This window comes from Pseudorasbora parva, chromosome 4 (genome assembly GCF_024679245.1).
Source record: "Pseudorasbora parva isolate DD20220531a chromosome 4, ASM2467924v1, whole genome shotgun sequence".
Classification (NCBI taxonomy): Eukaryota; Metazoa; Chordata; class Actinopteri; order Cypriniformes; family Gobionidae; genus Pseudorasbora; species Pseudorasbora parva.
In genome coordinates this window covers 17,510,246-17,527,736 of record NC_090175.1, presented here as the reverse complement: position 1 = coordinate 17,527,736, position 17,491 = coordinate 17,510,246, and the positions used below count along the sequence as shown (strand labels likewise).

Genomic DNA, 17,491 nt, shown 5'->3' with positions numbered 1-17,491 from the left:
TCAGATACAGTTGTTGTTGCTGCATCAGTTGTCAATGTTGATTCAACAGTTGAAGATGTTTGAGGGGTGCTTGTTGTAGCCACAGTTGTTGTTTCACCAATAGTTGTTGTGGTGTCAGATACAGTTGTTGTTGCTGCATCAGTTATCAATGTTGATTCAACAGTTGAAGATGTTTGAGGGGTGCTTGTTGTAGCCACAGTTGTTGTTTCACCAATAGTTGTTGTGGTGTCAGATACAGTTGTTGTTCCTGCATCAGTTGTCAATGTTGATTCTACAGTTGGTGATGTTTGAGGATTACTTGTGGTTTCCAAATTCGTCATTGTTGCACCAATAGTTGCTGTGGTGTCAGATACAGTTGTTGTTGTTGCTGCATCAATTGTCAATGTTGATTGTACAGTTGGTGATGTTTGAAGAGTGCTTGTTGTAGGCACAGTTGTTGTTTCACTAATAGTTGTTGTGGTGTCAGATACATTTGTTGTTGCTGCATCAGTTGTCAATGTTGATTCTACAGTTGAAGTTGTTGAAGGATTACTTGTGGTTTCCAAAGTCGTTGTTATTTCACCAATAGTTGTGGTCTCAAACATAGTTGTGGTTGCAGCATCAGTTGAAGATGTTTGAAGGGTGCTTGTTGTAGGCACAGTTGTTGTTTCCCCAATAGTTGTTGTGGTATCAGATACAGTTGTTGTTGCTGCATCAGTTGTCAATGTTGATTCAACAGTTGAAGATGTTTGAGGGGTGCTTGTTGTAGCCATAGTTGTTGTTTCACCAATAGTTGTTGTGGTGTCAGATACAGTTGTTGCTGTTGCTGCATCAGTTGTCAATGTTGATTCTACAGTTGATGAGGTTTGAGGGGTGCTTGTTGTAGGCACAATTGTTGTTTCACCGATAGTTGTTGTGGTGTCAGATACAGTTGTTGTTCCTGCATCAGTTGTCAATGTTGATTCAACAGTTGAAGATGTTTGAGGGGTGCTTGTTGTAGCCATAGTTGTTGTTTCACCAATAGTTGTTGTGGTGTCAGATACAGTTGTTGCTGTTGCTGCATCAGTTGTCAATGTTGATTCTACAGTTGATGAGGTTTGAGGGGTGCTTGTTGTAGGCACAGTTGTTGTTTCACTAATAGTTGTTGTGGTGTCAGATACAGTTGTTGTTACTGCATCAGTTGTTAATGGTGATTCTACCGTTGGTGATGTTTGAGGGGTGCTTGTTGTAGCTAAAGTTCTTGTTTCACCAATAGTTGTTGTGGTGTCAGATACAATTGTTGTTGCTGCATCAGTTGTCAATGTTGATTCTACAGTTGGTGATGTTTGTTGGCTGCTTGTTGTAGCCACAGTTGTTGTTTCACCAATAGTTGTTGTGGTGTCAGATACAGTTGTTGTTGCTGCATCAGTTGTCAATGTTGATTCTACAGTTGGTGATGTTTGAGGGGTGCTTGTTGTAGCCACAGTTGTTGTTTCACCAATAGTTGTTGTGGTGTCAGATACAGTTGTTGTTTCTGCATCAGTTTTCAATGTTGATTCTACAGTTGGTGATGTTTGAGGGGTGCTTGTTGTAGCTACATTTGTTGTTTCACTAATAGTTGTTGTGGTGTCAGATACAGTTGTTGTTGCTGCATCAGTTGTCAATGTTGATTCTACAGTTGGTGATGTTTGAGGGGTGCTTGTTGTATTCACAGTTGTTGTTTCACCAATAGTTGTTGTGGTGTCAGATACAGTTGTTGTTCCTGCATCAGTTGTCAATGTTGATTCAACAGTTGAAGATGTTTGAGGGGTGCTTGTTGTAGCCACAGTTGTTGTTTCACCAATAGTTGTTGTGGTCTCAAACATAGTTGTGGTTGCAGCATCAGTTGAAGATGTTTGAAGGGTGCTGTTTGTAGGCACAGTTGTTGTTTCACTAATAGTTGTTGTGGTGTCAGATACAGTTGTTGTTGCTGCATCAGTTGTCAATGTTGATTCAACAGTTGAAGATGTTTGAGGGGTGCTTGTTGTAGCCACAGTTGTTGTTTCACCAATAGTTGTTGTGGTGTCAGATACAGTTGTTGTTGTTGCTGCATCAGTTGTCAATGTTGATTCTACAGTTGGTGATGTTTGAATGGTGCTTGTTGTAGGCACAGTTGTTGTTTCACCAATAGATGTTGTGGTGTCAGATACAGTTGTTGTTGCTGCATCAGTTGTCAATGTTGATTCAACAGTTGAAGATGTTTGAGGGGTGCTTGTTGTAGCCACAGTTGTTGTTTCACCAATAGTTGTTGTGGTGTCAGATACAGTTGTTGTTCCTGCATCAGTTGTCAATGTTGATTCTACAGTTGGTGATGTTTGAGGATTGCTTGTGGTTTCCAAATTCGTTATTGTTGCACCAATAGTTGTTGTGGTGTCAGATACAGTTGTTGTTGTTGTTGCTGCATCAGTTGTCAATGTTGATTCTACAGTTGGTGATGTTTGAAGGGTGCTTGTTGTAGGCACAGCTGTTGTTTCACTAATAGTTGTTGTGGTGTCAGATACAGTTGTTGTTACTGCATCAGTTGACAATGGTGATTCTACCGTTGGTGATGTTTGAGGGGTACTTGTTGTAGCCACAGTTGTTGTTTCACCAATAGTTGTTGTGGTGTCAGATGCAGTTGTTGTTCCTGCATCAGTTGTCAATGTTGATTCAACAGTTGAAGATGTTTGAGGGGTGCTTGTTGTAGCCACAGTTGTTGTTTCACCAATAGTTGTTGTGGTCTCAAACATAGTTGTGGTTGCAGCATCAGTTGAAGATGTTTGAAGGGTGCTTTTTGTAGGCACAGTTGTTGTTTCACTAATAGTTGTTGTGGTTTTAGATACAGTTGTTGTTGCTGCATCAGTTGTCAATGTTGATTCAACAGTTGAAGATATTTGAGGGGTGCTTGTTGTAGCCACAGTTGTTGTTTCACCAATAGTTGTTGTCGTGTCAGATACAGTTGTTGTCCCTGCATCAGTTGTCAATGTTGTTTCTACAGTTGGTGATGTTTGAGGATTACTTGTGGTTTCCAAATTCGTCATTGTTGCACCAATAGTTGTTGTGGTGTCAGATACAGTTGTTGTTGTTGCTGCATCAGTTGTCAATGTTGAAACTACAGTTGATGATGTTTGAGGGGTGCTTGTTGTATCCACAGATGTTGTTTCACTAATAGTTGTTGTTGTGTCAGACATGGTTGTTGTTACTGCAACAGTTGTCAATGTCGATTCTACAGTTGGTGATGTTTGAGGGGTGCTTGTTGTAGCCACAGTTGTTGTTTCACCAATAGTTGTTGTGGTGTCAGATACAGTTGTTGTTGTTGCTGCATCAGTTGTCAGTGTTGATTCTACAGTTGGTGATGTTTGAATGGTGCTTGTTGTAGGCACAGTTGTTGTTTCACCAATAGTTGTTGTGGTGTCAGATACAGTTGTTGTTGCTGCATCAGTTGTCAATGTTGATTCAACAGTTGAAGATGTCTGAGGGGTACTTGTTGTAGCCATAGTTGTTGTTTCACCAATAGTTGTTGTGGTGTCAGATACAGTTGTTGTTCCTGCATCAGTTGTCAATGTTGATTCTACAGTTGGTGATGTTTGAGGATTACTTGTGGTTTCCAAATTCGTTATTGTTGCACCAATAGTTGTTGTGGTGTCAGATACAGTTGTTGTTGTTGTTGCTGCATCAGTTGTCAATGTTGATTCTACAGTTGGTGATGTTTGAATGGTGCTTGTTGTAGGCACAGCTGTTGTTTCACTAATAGTTGTTGTGGTGTCAGATACAGTTGTTGTTACTGCATCAGTTGACAATGGTGATTCTACCGTTGGTGATGTTTGAGGGGTGCTTGTTGTAGCTACATTTGTTGTTTCACCAATAGTTGTTGTGGTGTCAGATACAGTTGTTGTTGCTGCATCAGTTGTCAATGTTGATTCTACAGTTGGTGATGTTTGAGGGGTGCTTGTTGTAGCCACAGTTGTTGTTTCACCAATAGTTGTTGTGGTGTCAGATACAGTTGTTGTTCCTGCATCAGTTGTCAATGTTGATTCAACAGTTGAAGATGTTTGAGGGGTGCTTGTTGTAGCCACAGTTGTTGTTTCACCAATAGTTGTTGTGGTCTCAAACATAGTTGTGGTTGCAGCATCAGTTGAAGATGTTTGAAGGGTGCTTTTTGTAGGCACAGTTGTTGTTTCACTAATAGTTGTTGTGGTGTCAGATACAGTTGTTGTTGCTGCATCAGTTGAAGATGTTTGAGGGGTGCTTGTTGTAGCTACATTTGTTGTTTCACTAATAGTTGTTGTGGTGTCAGATACAGTTGTTGTTGCTGCATCAGTTGTCAATGTTGATTCAACAGTTGAAGATGTTTGAGGGGTGCTTGTTGTAGCCACAGTTGTTGTTTCACCAATAGTTGTTGTGGTTTCAGATACAGTTGTTGTTCCTGCATCAGTTGTCAATATTGTTTCTACAGTTGGTGATATTTGAGGATTACTTGTGGTTTCCAAATTCGTCATTGTTGCACCAATAGTTGTTGTGGTGTCAGATACAGTTGTTGTTGTTGCTGCATCAGTTGTCAATGTTGAAACTACAGTTGATGATGTTTGAGGGGTGCTTGTTGTAGCCACAGATGTTGTTTCACTAATAGTTGTTGTTGTGTCAGACATGGTTGTTGTTACTGCAACAGTTGTCAATGTCGATTCTACAGTTGGTGATGTTTGAGGGGTGCTTGTTGTAGCCACAGTTGTTGTTTCACCAATAGTTGTTGTGGTGTCAGATACAGTTGTTTTTGTTGCTGCATCAATTGTCAATGTTGATTCTACAGTTGGTGATGTTTGAAGGGTGCTTGTTGTAGGCACAGTTGTTGTTTCACCAATAGTTGTTGTGGTGTCAGATACAGTTGTTGTTACTGCATCAGTTGTCAATGGTGATTCTACCGTTGGTGATGTTTGAGGGGTGCTTGTTGTAGCTTCAGTTGTTGTTTCACCAATAGTTGTTGTGGTGTCAGATACAATTGTTGTTGCTGCATCAGTTGTCAATGTTGATTCTACAGTTGGTGATGTTTGAGGGGTGCTTGTTATTGGCGCAGTTGTTGTTTCACTAATAGTTGTTGTGGTGTCAGATACATTTGTTGTTGCTGCATCAGTTGTCAATGTTGATTCTACAGTTGAAGTTGTTGAAGGATTACTTGTGGTTTCCAAAGTCGTTCTTATTTCACCAATAGTTGTGGTCTCAAACATAGTTGTGGTTGCAGCATCAGTTGAAGATGTTTGAAGGGTGCTTGTTGAAGGCACAGTTGTTGTTTCACCAATAGTTGTTGTGGTATCAGATACAGTTGTTGTTGCTGCATCAGTTGTCAATGTTGATTCAACAGTTGAAGATGTTTGAGGGGTGCTTGTTGTAGCCACAGTTGTTGTTTCACCAATAGTTGTTGTGGTGTCAGATACAGTTGTTGTTGCTGCATCAGTTGTCAATGTTGATTCTACAGTTGGTGATGTTTGAGGATTACTTGTGGTTTCCAAATTCGTTATTGTTACACCAATAGTTGTTGTGGTGTCAGATACAGTTGTTGTTGTTGCTGCATCAGTTGTCAATGTTGATTCTACAGTTGGTGATGTTTGAGGGGTGCTTGTTATTGGCGCAGTTGTTGTTTCACTAATAGTTGTTGTGGTGTCAGATACATTTGTTGTTGCTGCATCAGTTGTCAATGTTGATTCTACAGTTGGTGATGTTTGAAGGGTGTTTGTTGTAGGCACAGCTGTTGTTTCACTAATAGTTGTTGTGGTGTCAGATACAGTTGTTGTTACTGCATCAGTTGACAATGGTGATTCTACCGTTGGTGATGTTTGAGGGGTGCTTGTTGTAGCTACAGTTGTTGTTTCGACAATAGTTGTTGTGCTGTCAGATACAGTTGTTGTTCCTGCATCAGTTGTCAATGTTGATTCTACAGTTGAAGTTGTTGGAGGATTACTTGTGGTTTCCAAAGTCGTTGTTATTTCACCAATAGTTGTGGTCTCAAACATAGTTGTGGTTGCAGCATCAGTTGAAGATGTTTGAAGGGTGCTTGTTGTAGCCACAGCTGTTGTTTCACCAATAGTTGTTGTGGTGTCAGATACAGTTGTTGTTGTTGCTGCATCAGTTGTCAGTGTTGATTCTACAGTTGGTGATGTTTGAATGGTGCTTGTTGTAGCTACAGTTGTTGTTTCACCAATAGTTGTTGTGGTGTCAGATACAGTTGTTGTTGCTGCATCAGTTGTCAATGTTGATTCTACAGTAGGTGATGTTTGAGGGGTGCTTGTTGTAGCCACAGTTGTTGTTTCACCAATAGTTGTTGTGGTGTCAGATACAGTTGTTGTTCCTGCATCAGTTGTCAATGTTGATTCAACAGTTGGTGATGTTTGAGGGGTGCTTGTTGTAGCCACAGTTGTTGTTTCACCAATAGTTGTTGTGGTCTCAAACATAGTTGTGGTTGCAGCATCAGTTGAAGATGTTTGAAGGGTGCTTTTTGTAGGCACAGTTGTTGTTTCACTAATAGTTGTTGTGGTGTCAGATACAGTTGTTGTTGCTGCATCAGTTGTCAATGTTGATTCTATAGTTGGTGATGTTTGAGGGGTGCTTGTTGTAACCACAGTTGTTGTTTCACCAATAGTTGTTGTGGTGTCAGATACAGTCGTTGTTGCTGCATCAGTTGTCAGTGTTGATTCTACAGTTGGTGATGTTTGAATGGTGCTTGTTGTAGGCACAGTTGTTGTTTCACCAATAGTTGTTGTGGTGTCAGATACAGTTGTTGTTGCTGCATCAGTTGTCAATGTTGATTCAACAGTTGAAGATGTTTGAGGGGTGCTTGTTGTAGCCACAGTTGTTGTTTCACCAATAGTTGTTGTGGTGTCAGATACAGTTGTTGTTCCTGCATCAGTTGTCAATGTTGATTCTGCAGTTGGTGATGTTTGAGGATTACTTGTGGTTTCCAAATTCGTTATTGTTTCACCAATAATTGTTGTGGTGTCAGATACAGTTGTTGTTGTTGCTGCATCAGTTGTCAATGTTGATTCTACAGTTGGTGATGTTTGAAGGGTGCTTGTTGTAGGCACAGCTGTTGTTTCACTAATAGTTGTTGTGGTGTCAGATACAGTTGTTGTTACTGCATCAGTTGACAATGGTGATTCTACCGTTGGTGATGTTTGAGGGGTGCTTATTGTAGCTACAGTTGTTGTTTCACCAATAGTTGTTGTGGTGTCAGATACAATTGTTGTTGCTGCATCAGTTGTCAATGTTGATTCTACAATTGGTGATGTTTGAAGGGTGCTTGTTGTAGCCACAGTTGTTGTTTCACCAATGGTTGTTGTGGTGTCAGATACAGTTGTTGTTGCTGCATCAGTTGTCAATGTTGATTCAACAGTTGAAGATGTTTGAGGGGTGCTTGTTGTAGCCACAGTTGTTGTTTCACCAATAGTTGTTGTGGTGTCAGATACAGTTGTTGTTGCTGCATCAGTTGTCAATGTTGATTCTACAGTTGAAGTTGTTGGAGAATTACTTGTGGTTTCCAAAGTCGTTGTTATTTCACCAATAGTTGTTGTCGTCTCAAACATAGTTGTGGTTGCAGCATCAGTTGAAGATGTTTGAAGGGTGCTTGTTGTAGGCACAGTTGTTGTTTCACCAATAGTTGTTGTGGTTTCAGATACAGTTGTTGTTGCTTCATCACTTGTAAAGGTTGGTGCTACAGTTGAAGATGTTGGAGGATTACTTGTGGTTTCCAATGTAGCTGTTGTTACACCAATAGTTGTTGTGCTGTCAGATACAGTTGTTGTTGCTGCATCAGTTGTCAACGTTGAAACTACAGTTGGTGATGTTTGAGGGGTGCTTGTTGTAGCCACAGTTGTTGTTTCACCAATAGTTGTTGTGGTGTCAGATACAGTTGTTGTTGCTGTTGCTGCATCATTTGTCAATGTTGATTCTACAGTTGATGAGGTTTGAGGGGTGCTTGTTGTAGGCACAGTTGTTGTTTCACTAATAGTTGTTGTGGTGTCAGATACAGTTGTTGTTCCTGCATCAGTTGTCAATGTTGATTCTGCAGTTGGTGATGTTTGAGGATTACTTGTGGTTTCCAAATTCGTTATCGTTGCTCCAATAGTTGTTGTGGTGTCAGATACAGTTGTTGTTGTTGTTGTTGCTGCATCAGTTGTCAATGTTGATTCTACAGTTGGTGATGTTTGAAGGGTGCTTGTTGTAGGCACAGTTGTTGTTTCACTAATAGTTGTTGTGGTGTCAGATACAATTGTTGTTGCTGCATCAGTTGTCAATGTTGATTCTACAATTGGTGATGTTTGAGGGGTGCTTGTTGTAGCCACAGTTGTTGTTTCACCAATAGTTGTTGTGGTGTCAGATACAGTTGTTGTTGCTGCATCAGTTGTCAATGTTGATTCAACAGTTGAAGATGTTTGAGCGGTGCTTGTTTCAGGCACAGTTGTTGTTTCACTAATAGTTGTTGTGGTGTCAGATACAGTTGTTGTTGCTGCATCAGTTGTCAATGTTGATTCTACAGTTGGTGATGTTTGAAGGGTGCTTGTTGTAGGCACAGTTGTTGTTTCACCAATAGTTGTTGTGGTGTCAGATACAGTTGTTGCTGCATCAGTTGTCAATTTTGATTCAACATTTGAAGATGTTTGAGGGGTGCTTGTTGTAGCCACAGTTGTTGTTTCACAAATAGTTGTTGTGGTGTCAGATACAGTTGTTGTTCCTGCATCAGTTGTCAATTTTAATTCTACAGTTGGTGATGTTTGAGGATTACTTGTGGTTTCCAAATTCGTTATTGTTGCACCAATAGTTGTTGTGGTGTCAGATACAGTTGTTGTTGTTGCTGCATCAGTTGTCAATGTTGATTCTACATTTGGTGATGTTTGAAGGGTGCTTGTTGTAGGCACAGTTGTTGTTTCACCAATAGTTGTTGTGGTGTCAGATACAGTTGTTGTTGTTGCTGCATCAGTTGTCAATGTTGATTCTACAGTTAGTGATGTTTGAAGGGTGCTTGTTGTAGGCACAGTTGTTGTTTCACCAATAGTTGTTGTGGTGTCAGATACAGTTGTTGTTGTTGCTGCATCAGTTGTCAATGTTGATTCTACAGTTGGTGATGTTTGAAGGGTGCTTGTTGTAGCCACAGTTGTTGTTTCACCAATAGTTGTTGTGGTGTCAGATACAGTTGTTGTTGCTGCATCACTAGTAAATGTTGGTGCTACAGTTGAAGATGTTTGAGGGGTGCTTGTTGTAGCCACAGTTGTTGTTTCACCAATAGTTGTTATGGTGTCAGACATAATTGTTGTTGCTGCATCACTTGTAAATGTTGGTGCTACAGTTGAAGATGTTGGAGGATTACTTGTGGTTTCCAAAGTAGTTGTTGTTGTATCATTTGTTGTTGTGGTGTCAAATATATTTGTTGCTGCTGCATCAGTTGTCAATGTTGATTCTGCAGTTGATGATGTTTCATGGGTGCTTGTTGTAGCCACAGTTGTTGTGTTATCAGACATAGTTGTTGTTGCTGCATCACTCGTAAATGTTGGTTCTAAAGTTGAAGATGTTTGAGGAGTACTTGTAGCCACAGTTGTTGTTGCACCAACAGCTGTTGTATCATGCACGCCTCTTTCAGGCATAGTTGTTGTTACATCAGTAGTAGTAGTTGGTCCTGTAGTTGAAAATGTTGTGGTAAATGAATTCAATGTTGTCTCATCAATTGTTGTTGTTAGATTTGTTGTGGTTTCATTTATGTTTGTTGTTTCAGTTGTCGACGTTTGTTCTTCAATAGTGAGAGCCAAAGTGTTTTTTGTTCCAATAGTGGATGTGGTGTCAGGCATCGTTGTGCTTGTTGAATGAATGATAGTTTTTGCTTCTGTCGTGGACTCCTCTGCTATTGTTTGAGGTTTTATTGTCGTTGTAGATAGTAGTATTGAGGTTAAATCATTAGTTATTGTTTGAAGCACATCTGTGGCTGTAGAATCTTCATTTTCTGTAGACTGAACTGATTTTGTAGTTTGACCAAGTACTGTTGTAGAGCCGTAAACCATCCACCACAAATATACTGTCAAAATATATATTCATTGTTTGTTTATTTTATTTATTTTTTGCTTGTTTCAGATAAATATAAGTTATTCTTGATTTGTTTTTGCCCATTATATTATTATCCTTTTCATATTTTTAAAGGAACACTTCATTGTTTTTAGAAATGGGGTTTTTTTAACTTCTTTCCTACATTTAAAAATGTGCATAATTATTTGTAGCATTATGAATGGAATCCTATGTTGCCAGCTAGCATGTCCTGAGTAAAAGTGATCCAAAACCCCTAGCGACAACCCTGCCTAACTAAGTGATGTGTTTGTGTGAGAAAATGTCCATGTTTAAAACTTTAAAAACTAAAATAACTAGTTTCCGGCAAATAGCCTACGCAAGTCGACTTGCGTCAAAAGAGTAAACCCTTACTCAATGTAGGACTAGCTTAAGCTTTGATGGCTCTCATGGTTTAAACAAATAGGGCTGGGCAACAAACTCAAGCTCCTCTAATATCGAAATCCTATCCTATGTTCCACAATGTGTGATGCACCGGATCAACGGTTACTCTTTTGCCGTAAATTGATGCGTACGGCCGTCTGTCGGGAGCTAGTTATTTTCATTTATTACGTTTTAAAGGTACCCTAGAATGAAAAATTAAATTAACCTTGCCATAGTGAAATAATAAGTCAGTACATGGACATCACATAATGTGAGTCTTAAACACGATTGCCTCCTCTTCATATGTAAATCTTGTGAATGAAAAACACCACGAGATTCTCAACATAATGCCAACCATGACGCAAGTGTTGGGGATCATTTATATGTACGCCCCCAACATTTGCATCTGTCCAAACATGTTCATTGCTGAATCATCAGGACTGCAGGTAAACAAGCTGCTCTCATGGACACATGTCATGTTCCAGGCTGTGCAGGATACGTAAGGCCTTTTCTACCCTTCCCACAGATAAAAAATGTCAACAGTCATGGTTGAGGTTTATTATAATCGGATACCACAACAATTTAATTCAAGATCGTTCGTTTGTTCGGCCCATTTCAAGCAAGCTTCGCTCACCGTCTTAAACTGAAGAAAGGGGGAATTACAACTGTATTCCTGCAAGCAGTAAGTAGCGATTTTATCCACTTATTGACTCTTTAAACAATTTCTGATTAAATTGAAAGTTTCTTAGAGAGACAGCATTGTCTAGATAACGCAAGATGCTAGTACACTAACTAGGAAACTCCAAGTACCATACAGTTTGTCTAATGACAAAGGTTATATTTTTTTGTTTTACAAAATACAACCATAGATACGTTGCTTACAGATCATTCACTCGATCCTTCTAGCAAACGTCACCTTTTCCACTATATAAGTTAAAACGATAGTCAGTTGACAAGGCTATTCATTTTGAAAAAATATATATATTTATATTTTTGAGAACTTAAGTATGATGTTTTTGCATGCTTGTATTTCAGAGTACATCACAATCACTGCGTAGCCTACATTGTGACTAACGTTATATAAACATGCAATATCGTTGACGAAAAAAAGACGAGTCATCACTGGTTTTGGTTTGTACGGTTGCCAGATTTCAGTCATTTAAATCCCCCAAACAGATCTTTTCTGTGAAAAGAACACGTATACTATCTGGTTATTTTACCTGAACATGTACAATCTGGCAACCATATGCACGCAAGCTCACTCGCTCGCGCGGATGATCTGAAAACACCAATAAACAAGTAGGTTGTATTTTAGCAATCTCCATTTGAGATGTTCTGCTTAAAGTGTAATTCAGTCGGTCTGTGTTCTGTCAGGACTCACGAGCCGCTTCGCTGAACAACTGAAATGCTGTGTGCTGTGAGCTGCTGAAATAAGCCAATCAGAGCAGAGCTTAACATTAATATTAATGACTACCAAATAAGGCAAAAACAGAGCATCGTAGGGACAATTTCTAGGGTTGTAAATGGACATGTAAAACTGTATCTGGACAATATTTGCCCTTAAATAAGCCACATACCCTCTATGTAGATATCAGAGAACAATTTAACATATTCTTTCAACTCATTCTAGGGCACCTTTAACATTGATTTTCTTAGGTGATCAAATACTTATTTGCAGCCGTATCATACCAATAAATAGTGGCAAAAAATCATACATTGTGATTTCTGAAGTTTTTTTTTTTTTTTTTTTTGATTATGTCTCTCATAGTGGACATGACCCTACGATGACAATTTCAGACCCCTCTATGATTTTTAAGTGGGAGAACTTGCAAAATAGCAGGGTGTTCAAATACTTATTTTCCTCACTTTAGTTTTGTATATCGAATTGAGGTTGTTGTTTTTTGTTTTTTTTCTCTACCATCAACCCTTTTTTTTGCATTCCTTCCTTCAAATCAGTTAATTAGACTCACTACTTGTGTTTCATTTGCATTGTGAAGAATGAGTCACCTCAATGATTAAAGATTTTTTTGTTTTTGCCTTGTTTTTAACCTTGCTACATTTTACATATCACTGGAGGCTGTCTGGCCTTCAATCAATTGAAACCTCAATTAGATCAATCAGCCCTCTTGGGTACTGACCTGCACATCGATCATATAAGGCCCTTGTGATGTGCGATGTGCTCTACTGCTTCATTAAAAGCCTATTCCATTGCGACGGGTGACTGTGGATTACCATGGAAGCCACCTATTCTGAACTGCCTTAGGCCACTAAAGGATGATCAGTGGGCTCTCAGCGCCTATAAAGCCACTAACGATTGAAAAAAGCTTTAAGTTGGGAGTCATTTGCTCTTGTTACTGCCATTCATAAGCTCATTGAGCTTTTTAGGTGTTGGATCACTCTATCAATATATAGGGTTGTAAATGGACCTGTAAAACTGTATCTGTATCTTGCCCTTAAATAAGCCACTCTATGTAGATATCCGAGAACAATTTAACATATTGTTTCTACTCATTCTAGGGCACCTTTAAAAGTGATATTTTTCTCACACAAATGCATCGCATCTCACAAAAATGCAAAAAAGTAAATCATGGGGTAATTTTTATTTTTGGGTGAACTATCCTTTTAAATTTATCTTAAAAACAGTGTATTATTTAACATAGATTTACTCACATATGGTGAAGACAGTTTTCCTTCCGCCATCATACCTACAAGTAAAAAAATATATAATTAGATTACTAATGTGCCATTCCATGTCTTCTGAAGCCATTTGATATCTTCATGTAAAGGGCAGAGTGGATCTTAATATTTTAATTGCTGAAATGATCTTTGTCTGCCTCTGTGAACGAAAGCAGTCATATCTCATTCAGATACACCAGACACTTTGCGTTCAACTTCGGCTGAATTTTACCGATCGCTATAGTTGCCACTTGCAGTTGGGGAGGAGCTGAAAACAGAGATAGGTAGTCGGCCACTTTCTGCATTCCGTACTGCTCATGTGGTGTTTGCCTACTTTATCTCAGATGAAGTTAATTAAATGCAATATTTGTAAAATGCACAGACATTTCAGACATTTTTATTCAATAATTTATGTACTGCTTAATACAGTGTCTGTTACAAGAATACAGCTGTGTACAATATAAGCCTATTAAATAAAATTCAGTTTAATTTAATTGAGTGTGGTCTATGCAGTATAGAAGTACGGTAACGCATTGCTGCCACATACATATTTTATTTCTCTTAATTATGTCATAATAATGAGATGATATGTCGTTTTTACGACATCTTTTCTTGTAATAATGAGATGTTGTTAAAACAACATTTTTCTAGTTAAAACAACAAATATTTTCTCCTAATACGAACATATGTCAGCCTATATGTTGTATGGTGATGAGTAAAAAATATTCCTTTATCCACATTAGAGAATTTATATAGCCTGTGCCTTTATCATACCAGAGTATACAGGGACTTGGATGTTGAGAGAAAACCCCAGGTAAATCGCACTTATGTGTCAGTATATAAATTATATAGATCAGTGATCAGTATGCACCGCCACTTTTGTCGGCCAGAGTTAAAGAAAACGTATAGCCTATTTAGTTTTATAGTTAAGCTATGTTTAAACATTAGCCTATGGTGTTATTTTTTTTTAAAAATGGTCATTTAAAATGTTAATTATGAAAAGTGAACAGCAGGAGTAAGATCGGCAGACATGATTTTGATCACTACATTAAGTTTTGTTTTGTAAGTCAATTTCATATTTTAAAAAAATCTAAAATTTAAACATGTTAAACTGAAAGAAATTCATTTTGACAGCTGAGCATATATATGCACTGATCAGATAACAATATGACCCCCTTCCTAATATTATGTTGGTTCCCCTTTTGCTACCAAAACAGCCCTGACCCGTAAAAGCATGGAGTCCACTAGACCCTTGAAGGTGTGGTTTGGTATCTGGCTCAAAGATGTTAGCAGCAGATCCTTTAAGTCATGTACGTTGCAAGGCGGGGACTCCGTGGATCGGACTCGTTTGTTCAGCACATCCCACAGATGCTCTATTGGAGCATTTGGAGTCCAAATTAACACCTCAAACTCTCGTTGTGCTCCTCAAACATTCCTGAATCATTTTTTGCTTTGTGGCAGGGTGCAATATCCTGCTGAATGAGGCCACAGCCACCAGGAAAAAGTTTTGGTCTCCAACAATGCTTAGGTAGGTAATACGTGTCAAGGTAGCATCCACATGGATAGCAGGACCCAATGTTTCCCATCAGAACATTGGCCAAAGCATCACACTGCCTCTGTCGGCTTGCCTTCTTCCCATAGTGCATCCTGGTGCCTTGTGTTCCCTATGGTAATCCATGTGATGTAAAAAAAAATATTCATCTTCTTCCATGATCCAGTTCTGATGTTCTGATGTTGATGTGCTGTTGGCACTGATGCACTGTGTATTCTTACACCTTTCAATCAGAACCAGTATTAACATTATTGAGCAATTTGAGCTACAGTAGCTGATCCTGTTATGGTTCATGGATTCATTGACTCATTCATGTTTGTTTTGGTGTGTCTGCTGATTGTGGCTAATCAGCTTATAAGCACCATTGTCGGCTCATCAGCAGGTCTATTTAATGTCTGTGTTTCTGTCCTGTGTTTGTCAGATCGTTTGGTTATCTCCTGTGGCCTAGTCCTCCTGTGAGTTCATGTTCGCTGGCTTTTCTTTTGTGTTTGAATACATTTCTGTTGAAATTTAATCCTTCTCTCTTTTCCTGACACCCTCGTGCATTAATGAGCCTTGGTTTCCCCATGCTTGCTGGTTCACCACTGTTCTTTCCTTGGGCCAGGAATGCAGTTTGGAGATGCTTTGACCCAGTTGTCTAGCCATCACAATTTGTCCTCACACCACAACTCACTTAAATCCTTATGCTAGCAAATTTTCCTGCTTTTAACACAACTTTGACGACTAAATATTCACTTGCTGCCTAATATATCCCACTTACTAACAGGTGCTGTGATGAAGAAGGTGGTATCTGTACTTTTCTAGAGTGTTATTTTTTTCTCCTACTTCCACTTTTACTTCAGTACATATTTTCGATGAGTTTAATACTTTGACTCCGATATTTTTATGTGCTGCATAGTTACTCGTTACAATTATAAAAATGCAACGAATCATTCCATTCCAAACCCACATTTACCACTGCCAGAATGGTAGATGGCAGGTTTGATGAAGCTGGCACATCATTGAGCGAATCAAGCGATTCAAGAAGACTGCGCGTGCTCCCGTTCTGCCTTTTTTTGCTGCCAAAGCCATATTTGTTCGGTGAGTGATGTAGAATTGCAAAACTACTGCGAGGCTCATATGCGAGAGAGAGCGTCTCGGCCACACACACATTCACCGCCTTGTTTATATCTTGTTTATAGGCCCTGTCCCAAATGGCACCCTAAACCCTCATGGTCTTCTTCTGAGTCAGCAAGTCCTCTGCTTAGCTCGCAAACTTGCTTAAATGACGAATGGGACACCCTACGGTCTTGTGGACTTATCGGGAAGGCGGCCGCAATGGCCATTGTAAGTCCACAAGACCAAAAGTGCACATGAAGTGTGCCATTTGGGACAGGGCCAAACTCGACGCGTCCACTTCAGGGCGAGGGTGCACGAGGGTGTGTGCGGCGAAAATTACATCAACCCAAAGTGGGCGGTCGTGCACGTTAAGCCTCGTTTCCGTTCAGTCGGTTCACTCGGTACAACACATGACTATGGGATATTGCGCTCTAGCGCCAACTGCCGAAGAAACCTTTATTCAAGCCTGACAGGCCAATGACGAATGATGACGTGGGCGAGGTTACCTGCCCACAGCATATAAATGCCGTCGTATGGGTCATTCCCGTTGTTCTTCAGCTCTTCATCGTGCTGCTAGAACACCATCACGCCACATTTTCACAAGGGAAGCCCACAATGGTGATTCTTGTCGAAATGAAGGTCAAAGAGAAAGCTTTTTTTTTAGCAGCAAGTTTATCTTCCAGTGGGGCTGTCGGCTCCGGGTTCTCTTGTGCCCCCTCTGTTTCGGCGGAGTAATCGCAACTTCGTTGGTCGAAAGGGCTTCCCCACTACTGAGGGGGAAATCCATGCTTTCCTCAGCAAAATGGCAATTTGAGTTTTGCCACAAGGAAAGATGGAGGAAGAGATATTTCAACGTTAATTCCTCCTCCTAAAAATAAATAAATAAATTAAAAAAACCTTTGCAGCAGTTGAGCACACCTTATAAGAACAGACTGACAATAATCCTGTCATGCGTTCCAGCTCTGATCCCCTGGGGATCCCAGAGTCTGTTGACAGAGGGGATTCCTCTAGGAAGAGCTACATCATGTATAGTGGTGATGAAGGATGCGTCACTAAACGAATGGGGAGCTCTGTGCCAGGGCAACTCTGTAAGGAGAGTGGTCGGCAGCCGAAAAGAGCGTCACAAATGATGTTGCAGGCGTTTCTTCTGGCACTAAAACACTTTGCTGAGCACTTGTGGCAGACATGTGTTAGTCAGAATGGACAACATGACAGTAATGTCGTATATAAACAGACAGGGAGGTGCTCACTCTCTTCCTCTGTTGCAACTGACACGGACGCTCCTGATATGGGCCAGCGAGCATTTAGCATCACTCTGGGCAGTGTATGTCCCGGGCCGTATGAATATTGGAGTGGACCTACTATCCAGAGGGGGACCACAAGTCAGAGTGGCGCCTGCACCCTCGAATAGTGGCGCAGATTTGGGCTCAGTTCAGCAGGGCCGAGGAAGATCTTTTTGCGTCCACAAAGAACACGCACTGTCCGCTGTTCTTCTCAATAGACAGGTGGATGCCCTGTCGCATGGCCCTAGACTATACTGTATGCGTTTCTCTCGGTGGAACTACAGGACGCAGATTCTGTACCCTCAACGGGAACTGTGGTCTCCAGGACCTACATGTTGAGAGAAGGAGAATCTGATTATAGCTACAAAACGGGGCACTTGCATTCTGAAGCGCTCTATGTTATGTCAAAGTAGCGCTTGTTTGAAGTTTGGTGCAGGTGAAGATATGT

General features: G+C 40.1%; 1 protein-coding gene across 1 annotated transcript in view; it reads right to left on the bottom strand.

Moving 5' to 3' along the window:
- LOC137073777 (mucin-2-like) overlaps positions 1–17,491 on the bottom strand; it is a gene marked incomplete at its 3' end in the record, with an annotated part of 69,571 nt that overhangs the window by 39,586 nt on the left and 12,494 nt on the right. Inside the window, exon 2 of the mRNA XM_067442485.1 lies at positions 16,267–16,333. Within this exon, the coding sequence (XP_067298586.1) occupies positions 16,267–16,333 (67 nt within the window). The remainder of the gene's footprint in view (positions 1–16,266; positions 16,334–17,491) is intronic.